Source organism: Brassica napus, chromosome C9 (assembly GCF_020379485.1).
Source record: "Brassica napus cultivar Da-Ae chromosome C9, Da-Ae, whole genome shotgun sequence".
NCBI lineage: Eukaryota > Viridiplantae > Streptophyta > Magnoliopsida > Brassicales > Brassicaceae > Brassica > Brassica napus.
The window spans coordinates 37261782-37271837 of NC_063452.1; the positions used below are offsets into that span (position 1 = coordinate 37261782).

Sequence of the window (10056 nt, forward strand, 5' to 3'; positions counted from 1 at the left end):
GTTTCTTCTCGACCGCTACAATCCCAAATGACCTTGACCATCTGGATTGTTTTCTTTCTCGTTGTTTTTTCCATCCTATCTACGATCCGAACCGGCCTTGTCTCCAAAGTTAAGTTCGTACCTAGATCAGATGGTATTTCTGGTACGAAGACGTCCTGATCCGGCAAGTACTTCCGAAGTTGAGAGACATGGAATACGTCATGGAAGGCTTCCATCTCAGATGGCAAGTCCAACTTATATGCCACACTGCCCACTCGTTCCATGACTCTGAACGGACCCAGATATCTTGAATTTAACTTCCTTCTACCAGAAATTCGCACTCTACCTTTAAAGGTAATCATTTTGAGATAGACCATATCATTCACTGCAAACTCCAGTTCTTTCCTTTGTGTGTCAGCGTAATGTTTTTGTCTGTCCTGTGCGGCTTTCATCTTGTCCCGCACAGACTTGATCTTCCCGTGGTTTCCTCCACGATCTCAGGGCCAATGATGCAGCGCTCCCCCATTTGGGTCAAGCATAACGGTGTCCTGCATGGCCGTCCATACAAAGCTTCGTATGGCGACATGCCTACACTTGAGTGGAAACTGTTATTGTAAGCAAATTCCACTAAGGGCAAGTGCCGCTCCTAGGAATCACCCCAATCGAGGACACATGCTCGAAGCATATCCTCCAGCGTCCGTATAGTTCTTTCTGACTGCCCATCCGTTTGGGGATGGTAAGCCGTAATCATGTTCACTCTTGTTCCTAACGCTTTCTGAAAAGCTTGCCAGAAATGAGAAGTGAACCTCAGATCTCTATCCGAAACTATACTTGAAGGTACTCCGTGTAGCCTCACAATCTTGTCAATGTACTTGCATACAATCCGGTCGACTCCATCAGTCTTTTTTATGGCCAGGAAGTGGGCAGACTTGGTTAGTCGATCCACAGTTACCCAGACCGCATCATTCCTATTCCTGGTCGTGGAAACCCTGTCACGAAGTCCATCGTGATGTGATCCCACTTCCACTCAGAACTTGTTGCTCGACTTTGATGAGTTGGCAAATATGACACTTGGCTACCCATTCGGCCACATCGACCTTCATCCGTATCCAATGATAGTACTGTCTAAGAATATGATACATCTTGGTCACTCCAGGATGGATCGAAAATCTGGACTTATGAGCTTCTCTTGGAATCTTATCCTTTAAACTCCTATCATTGGGTACGCTGATCCGACCATGAACTAAGATCGTACCGTCTTTGGCGATTTGATACTCAATCAGGTCATTCCGAGCAATCGTCTTCAGGTTCTCGTCCTGATCTCGGGCCGCTCGGATCCGGGTAAGCAGGTTGGGTCTATCCATCACCTCAAAGCATTTAAACGTACAAAACATCCCACCTCGTCTGGCTCGCTCGTCCCGCTATCGACCGTTACATCTCCTGCTTCCGGCTCAAGGAGTCAGCCACAAGGTTAGCCTTGCCCGGATGGTAAGTAATGTCCAGGTCGTAGTCGGCCACGAACTCCATCCAGCTCCTATGCCTTAAGTTCAACTCAGGCTGGGTGAATATATACTTCAAACTTTTGTGGTCTGTAAGTATCTGGACTTTGGCCCCATATAAATATTATCGCCAAATCTTTAAGGTGAACACTACCGCAGCCATTTCAAGATCAAGGGTGGGGTAGTTTCCCTCATGTTTCTTCAGCTGCCTTGACGCGTAAGCAATGACCTTCCCATGTTGAGTCAGCACGCAACCGAGTCCAGTAATGGACGCATCCGTGTAGACCATGTAGGGTTGGTCTGCCTCCGGAAGAACCAGGACGGGTGCGCTAGTCAGCATGTCCTTAAGCGCGGAGAAACATCTCTCACACTCCTCAGACCATGTGAACTTAATGTCCTTCCCAGTCAGCCGTGTCATAGGCTGAGCCAAGCTCGTGAATCCCTTCACAAACTTTCTATAGTAACCTGCCAGCCCTAGGAAGCTTCTGGCTTCTGTGGCACTGCGTGGTCGGGGCCAATCCTTGATTGCCCTGATCTTCTATGGATCCACTGAGGCGCCCTGGTCAGAAACAATATGGCCGAGGAACCCAATACTCTTTTGCCAAAAACTGCATTTGCTGAGTTTAGCATAAATTTTGTGTTCTCGTAATCGTTCCAGCACAGCTCTCAAATGTTTCCGATGAGATTCCTCATCCTTAGAGCAAATTAGAATATCATCAATGAAGATGATTACTTATTCATCCAAGAAATCCCGGAACACGCTGTTCATCATTTTCATGAATGCAGCAGGTGCATTGGTCAGACCGAACGGCTCTATAAATGTTGTCTTTCTAATATCAATTTGCTCAATAGGAATCTGATGATACCCTGAGGCTAAATCGATCTTAGAAACCCTGGCTCCTTTTAGCTGATCCAGAAGCTCGTCTATCCTGGGCAATGGGTACCTGTTCTTCGCAGTTACCCTGTCCAACCCTCGATAGTCGATGCACACACACTTGCTACCATCCTTTTTTCACAAAGAGGACTGGTGCACCCCAAGGGGAACTACTAAGTCGTATGAACCCTTTGTCCAGCAATTCTTCTAATTGCTTCTTAAGCTCTGCCATCTTGGCCGGAGCCATTCGATACGGACTCTTGGACAGCGGAGTTGTCCCTGGTTCCAGTTCGATCAGGAATGGATCAGACCTATCAGGGGGAAACCCTGTAACGACTAAAACACATCCTAGAACTCGGACACCAACGAATCCTCAGAAAGGTCTTTCAGACAGACAAAATTGCCAGGCTCAACAATTGTAATTGTAGCCAAAAAGGACTGACAACCCTGTTCAAGCATCCGTATCGCAGGAACTGCTGAAACCACTACTTTCTCTTGAGCCGGACACAGACATTGGTACTATATCGGGGGAAGTCCAGTCTCCAATTGCACACGACCTTTATGGTAATCAAGAGTGGCCCGATACTTTCCCAACCAGTACATACCTAAGATCACCTCGTGATTCTTTAGGTGGACATAGACCAGAATCATATGGAATACCTTTCCCTGAATTGACACTGGGATATTCGATATGAGACCTAGTGAGTTCATGGCTTCCCACCGGCCGCCCTCACTATCCCAAAATTATCACCAGCGTCCAGACAGAAAAGACCCTTTCCGGCCAGTTCCGGACTCACAAAACTATGTGTAGCCCCTGTGTCGAAAAGTACATGGGTTTTTACACAACCAATCATGAGGGTCCCTATAAGAGACCCACATCAGAATCCCCTAGACACTCTATGTTCCAGAATCCCCTAGTCACTCTAGGTTCCAGACCAAACATTTCTACTTGAATGAAAAAACATAAATTTAGAAACTACCAGAATTGAATAAAACGATCCAGAAGCTCCGTCGTCTCGGGACAGCTCATACACCCTAGGTGTTGTGGTCGGCTTGCTCTGGGTCGACTTGCCTGTGTCTTCACGACCCTTCCCCTGACTTCCTTGCAGCTTGGGACACTCCGACTTGTAATGTCCACTCTTGCCACACTGGAAGCAAGTCATCGAGTCGTTTCCACCAGACTGACTCGGTCGAGTACAGTTTTGAAGCGCATGGTCCATACTGCCACATCGAACACAAGCCCCCATGGCCTTCCAGCACTCACCTGGATGATTCCGTCCACATTTCCTTACCTCCGTCCACCTGGTCACATTTTCTCTTTTTATCATTTGTCTTGCCCGACGGGCCAGACTGTGGCTTAGCCTTAAGCTTAGCTTCCTCAGCCAAGTTAGACTCCAACAAAGCCACTCGTTCAACCAGTTCACCGATGGTGTTTAAGGTGTGGATCAAGCAGTGGGTTTTCAGTTCCGGCCTTAGGCCTCGGATGAACCGACGAACTTGAACTGCCTCGTCCTCCAGCTCCCTTCCAACTAACCGTCTGAGTCGGTTGAACTCCTCTTCGTACTCTCGTACGGTTCTGCGGCCTTGGACCAGATCTAGAAACTAAGCTTCCTGACTGTCCCAAGTCTCAGCCGGAAAGTATTTGCGGTTGAATTCGACCTCGAACTCCGCAAAACTCTCGAGACTTCCATTGGTACGCTTGTCTACATCACGCCACCAGTTATACGCGTCGCCTTCTAGGAAGTGAACCGCAATTTCTCGCCTGTAATCCTCTAGACAACGAGTCGATCTGAAGCTTCGGACCAGCCTACTTCTCCACTCGTCTGTCACAATAGGATCGGTGCTACTTATATACCATGGATTTGACCCATTTTCATCCATGGTATATAAGTGTTTTACTATCTATATATTATATATTCTATCCTATTAGGTATGTTTTCAGGTTCAGCAGTATCTTAGAGTAAAGTGATGATTATGGAGTATTTAGGAGCTTAAAAGAGATTTCATCCGAGCTGACCATTAGAGGTCGATACGAAGAAGAAGCAATCATTCGATGCACATCCAGTGCCGTCGATCGATACAGAAGAGAAGCCTCGATGATTGAAAATTATGATCGATCGATGTACATCCTGTACCATCGATCGATGTCGAGACGCGAGATGCGCGACTTGGTTCCAGCCAACTTTAAACCCAAGGTTTAACCAAATTACAATATTACCCCTGACGAGTTTTTTACCTAATAGTTATATACTTTCCTAAGTGTTAGGAGGCGAAGAGCTTTAGCCACCATTGTATTCTTACTTTCAGCGAGAGAGAGAGAGAGAGAGTTTTAGGAGAGAAAATCATAGAGAGATTTGTGATTGTAACTCCATTGATTCATTTATTCTATTATATGCAGTTTTTATCTATATTTTGTGTCATGAATTGCTTAGCTATATCTGAGTAGTTTACTTGTTAAATTCAGGGTTCAAATAGGTTAGAGGGATTAGCCCCAACTATAGATTTGCAGAGTTGTGATATTCATTGATTGATTGTTCTTAATGCTTGTTTTAGCCTTGCTAACTAGAACATGAACCTAAGAATTTGCATGTGTCAAGCATCCTTGATCACCATGTCCTGAATCTAATATGTCATGCTAGGACTGCTACCGCTGATTTAGGAGACTTGTGAGCATTATCAACCCGCGCCTAGGGCTTAGCTAGAAGCTATCGATCGATATTTTCTTCTGACAATCGATCGATATTGCGAAAGGTGTATCGATCGATATCCATATAGGATCATCGATCGGCACTTTCTTGTGATCAAAAGACGATAGTTGAGATCCAAGATCTAGTTAGTTAACCAGTGAAACATTGCCATCGCTGATCACTGTGATTAAGGAGTTGAGCTCTAATATATCATGCATGCAACTATTAGGCATCTATAGGATTATAATTTCTAACGTCTGAATAGAAACCCTGTATCTAATATCTTCCAATAAAGTTAAACCCCCAATCATCTTGTTAGTCGAGCAATAGACTTCCTCAATTAGGATTGCTATTTACTTTTAAACCATAAAACAACAAACACTTAGAATTAATAACCTGACTAGATTTAATAGGTTCCCTAGCTCCTTGTGGATTCGATCCCTAAGTACTGCAACTGAACCTCTTATTTAAGAGAGTAATTCACTCCTTAGAGTAATTTGAGTGGTATCAAATTTGGCGCCGTTGCCGGAGAACTCTGATCGCTATTAGATTTAGTGTTATTGATTCTTATTCTTTTCTCTACCCCCATTCTGACACAAAAATTTTTTCTTGTCTTTTCAGGTGCATGTCCAACAGTACCAGAAGCAACAAGGACAAACACCTGCTATTCTCAGAAGATCCTGGTCACTTGGAACGAACAATCCGCAAAGACCAACGTTCCACATCGCTCGACGCAGCAGCTTTCACGTCGACTGATTCTCGCACCCAACCGTCGACCGACATCCGACCTTCATCGTCGACCGATCTACATCGATCGATACTACACTGCGTACATCGATCGATCATCAGTCGCGAAACATGGTTGCGATTGTTATTCTGAGACAGGACGAGAATGGAAACCTGTATGACCAGGATGGTCATCTGCGTAATGCAACAGGTCAGAAACTATACGCTCAGAGGAATGTAATACCTGATACTGATGCTATAGGAGCTGCTCAACTTGTAGAAGAGGCTGCTCGACCAAGGGCATTGGCCGATCATGTAGCATCAGTATCAGGGATTATATTTTCTGTATACTGTAGATCCGCCCCTGCTTGTACAGATACTAATGATTAATCGGGAATATAAGATTAACCCAAAATCATAATATATACATAGTGACGGAAATCCAGTGTAAATGTTTAAGTTGACTGGTACATTAAAAAAGGAGCGATCACATTTTACCAGAAAAAAAAGAGCGATCACGGTTAGGAATTTTAATGGTAGTACTCGCTGTTGGACCGCCCTATCTGGCCTTTTAAGATATTGTTTAATACAATAAACTCTTTATTGTTACAACATAAATCATATTTATTATTCAGCAAATTCATACGGCTAATTTAGCCTGGAACTTTTATCCGAGATCCGGATTCGATCCGAGATTCGATCCGGATCCGATTCGAAAATCTGGATATCCGGAGGGGCCGAATCCGGATCCGGATAATAAAATGTTGGATCCGTCAAAGCTGGATCCGGATCCGGATATCTTGATTTTTTAGTCCGGATATCCGGATCTGTAAGTTTTATTAATAACTATTTCAAAAATAGTAATAACTATAATATATTTTCATTTTTATAATAGTATATGTAAATTTTATGTAAATTTTGTAATATTATACATAGAAATAATTAAAAACATTATATATTTTTATTTTTAAATTATTTTTAATATTTTATATATATTATTACTATTATTTTATTTATTTTAAGGATCCAAATCCGGATCCGGATATCCGCCGGATATTACAATTTTTAGAAGGATATCCGACACCCGAATATCCGAAACCCCGGATCCGAATAAGGATAATAAAATTATGGATCCGCCGGATAAGGATCCGAATCCGGATACCTTAAAATTGCCCGGATATCCGATCCGTCCCAGGCTTACGGCTAATAACGATTTGAGTTACTTTGGTAAGTGAAAATAAAGTTTCAACATTGAATAACACTAACCTAAAAAAACAGCACAGTTCGCTTTTAGTGTGGGGCTCTGATGGAATCGTTAAGCTCGATCAACTCCCCCTCCTCGCTAATTAGCTATTAGGGAATCAAAAACTTTAAAAGATGATTTGAAGTAAATCAAAATCATAGTGATCTATACTTCTTTAATTGGTAATTAGCTAGAAATATAGCAGCCGAACAACGGGCTTATTGGTTACGCCGCGAAAATACTAAGTAACCACTCATTAGTGACTTTAATAAAACCTCTATCGACCACTCTTTATTCCAATTTCTTTTATTTTTTGTTTTGTTTCTTAAAGAAAGTAATTTTTAGATCATTCGTATGAGTACGATACTACAAATATAAACATAGCTTTGTGGTATAAAGTTTGATTCTAATTTAATAGACACCAAGAGTGCTGCCACATGAAAATATAATACAACTTTTATTTAAAAGAAAACATCAACTGAAAATATCTGAGACCAATAATGTGACCTGTCCTTCTCTCATTACTCTGGAAACGATGTCGTTCTAAACATATTAACACTACACCCCTTCACATGTGAACCCTCTATATATATCTGCTATGGTTGGCATTGTTTCATAGCTAAAACTCACAAAACTAGAGCTTGGCTTTCAAGAGAAAGAAGAGTCTTCAAGAGCTCTATCTCGCTCTTTCACTTGGTCTTAGATATTTCTTTTCCCGTTCATAGTTTTTGTCAATAATCCGACCAAAAAGGAGAGAGAAATAATCAAGAAAGCAGAAACAAATGGCTCTACCTCACAATGTATGGGCATTTGTGTTCGGAATCATGGGTACGTATATATAAGCATTCATAATTTCGGTTGCATATCAAATCTATAGGGGCAAGCTCTATATAACATTTTGAATGATACTGTTTATATGATAAAGTCATAATGTTTCTACGCTGTAATTTTTTCAGGTAACATTATATCATTCGTCGTGTTCTTAGCCCCAGTGTAAGAATCAACATGTTCTTAGTCACTCTCTTTTTTTTTCTTGTCTTTCTATCGAGTTAGTTAAAAGTTCTTTTCAATCTTATGTAGACTTTTTTTTTTTTGTGCAACTTTCAATCTTATGTAGACCGACCTTTGTAAGGATATGCAAGAAGAAATCTACAGAAGGATTTCAGTCTCTTCCCTATCTTTCAGCGCTATTTAGCGCATTGCTTTGGATTTACTATGCTATGCAAAAAGATGGCTCAGGCTTGCTTCTCATCACAATAAACGCTGTTGGCTGCTTCATCGAAACCATCTACATCGTCCTTTTCATAACCTATGCTAACAAGAAAACTAGAGTATGTTAAAATACTTTTTTTTTCCGCTTTCACGTTAATCATAGACATGCACATACGAACACATATATAAATGCCTTTTTATCTGGTTTTCTCACAGATAGATTATTGAAATGATGTTGCAGATATCCACTTTAAAGGTTCTTGGTCTCTTGAACTTTTTGGGTTTTGCCGCCATTGTCCTTGTCTGCGAGATGTTAACCAAAGGATCGACACGTGAGAAAGTTCTCGGAGGGATTTGTGTTGGATTTTCCGTCATCGTTTTCGCAGCTCCTTTAAGTATCATGGTACGTATTATGTATGTGTTAGACATGCGTAAAAAAATAAGATTTATCTATGCGAAGGAAGCATGTTAAGTTTACGTATTATACCTATGAAGAACATAATAAATATTCATATTAAATAGATAGTCTACTTGTCTTTCCTTTCCTGGTTATGTGGAGCATTATATATTAAAATATTAAAATAAACAATGATAAATTGGTGCAGAGAGTGGTTATACGAACAAGAAGTGTGGAGTTTATGCCATTCTCTTTATCGTTGTTTCTTACACTTAGCGCCGTCACATGGCTCTTCTACGGTCTCGCTATTAAAGACTTCTACGTTGCGGTGAGTTTTTCTTATTTAATTCAGTTTCGGTAATTTTTAAGCGTATAAAAAAGACCGCACAACATTATATGATTAGAATATATGGGTGGTTCGCAATGAAGTAAAATGAGTAGTGTACCACTTTACCTTTGTTCATTTTAGCTTATTCTAACTACATATGCAAAGGCTGTTTGGTACGATACTATAATATGAATGCCGTGTCGACGAATATATGATTGTAAACCGTACGCATATGATTAGCATTATATAAATAATTGGACCCACTAAATTTAAAGTAGAATACTAGAAACACCAAATGTAATTTGTTCTGTTGCGATGTCGGTAATTTTTCTTTGTGCAACATTGTATGTCGGCGATAAATGGAATATTAATGTCCTTTACATCTAATTTTGAACTATTGAAGCTTCCAAATGTGTTGGGCGCGTTCTTAGGAGCTGTTCAAATGATTCTCTACATAATCTTCAAGTACTACAAAACTCCGGTGGCTGAGAAAACAGAGAAATCCAAAACGGTGACCGACCATTCCATTGACATGACAAAGCTAACCTCCGTTATGCCCACTCCAGTTTCGGATACAGCGGTTCATCCACCGCCTGCTATTCACGATGTTCCCGAGTCTCAGATTCAAGAGACCAAGGTCAAGAACCAGAATATGGCCAGTTTGAAAGATCAGAACAACAAGGATCTCGAGAACCAAAACCAATTTAAGTAGGGAGTCTTATTTAGACATTATTAATAATGTATTTGTTTGAGTTGTGCACTCTAGCTTAACTTCTTTTCCTTTTTTGTATTTTGTTGTTTCGCATCTTTATTGCGGTCTCTGGTACCTCTTTCAAACCATCATTTTCTTTCCAGGTATCTGGAAATTGTGCTATGATCAATAAAAATCCTTTCTAAAAATCTATAAACTATTTTTGTTATATGATATCACTCAAATTACCCTAAAGAGTGAATTACTCTCTCAAATAAAAAGTTCAGATGTAGTACTTATGGATCGAATCCACAGAGACTCTAGGATTACACAATAGATTATGGTCTTTGAAATAGGCTAGATTAATTGGTTTATAGGTTTTAAAGCAGTAAATGAATTGGTGAGCAAGGTTATTGCTCG

The 10056-nt window shown here is 41.0% G+C and overlaps 1 protein-coding gene across 1 annotated transcript; it reads left to right on the plus strand.

Annotated features, from left to right (window-relative positions):
* Positions 1 to 7614: 7614 nt before the first annotated feature.
* Positions 7615 to 9847, plus strand: LOC106385632 (bidirectional sugar transporter SWEET13). Its single transcript, XM_013825539.3, has 6 exons — positions 7615 to 7836; positions 7965 to 8001; positions 8126 to 8339; positions 8462 to 8623; positions 8826 to 8945; positions 9349 to 9847. Exons 1-6 carry the CDS (start codon positions 7791 to 7793, stop codon positions 9655 to 9657), a joined length of 888 nt encoding a protein of 295 aa, XP_013680993.1. The 5' UTR covers positions 7615 to 7790; the 3' UTR covers positions 9658 to 9847.
* The last annotated feature ends 209 nt before the right edge of the window (positions 9848 to 10056 follow it).

What these genes read in the sequence shown, in the direction of transcription:
- LOC106385632 (XM_013825539.3), top strand. Translation starts at nt 7,791, where the DNA reads ATGGCTCTACCTCACAATGTATGGGCATTTGTGTTCGGAATCATGG. An exon ending in GTCGTGTTCTTAGCCCCAGT is followed by an intron (nt 8,002 to 8,125) that starts GTAAGAATCAAC and finishes AATCTTATGTAG; the next exon opens with ACCGACCTTTGTAAGGATAT. An exon ending in ATGCTAACAAGAAAACTAGA is followed by an intron (nt 8,340 to 8,461) that starts GTATGTTAAAAT and finishes ATGATGTTGCAG; the next exon opens with ATATCCACTTTAAAGGTTCT.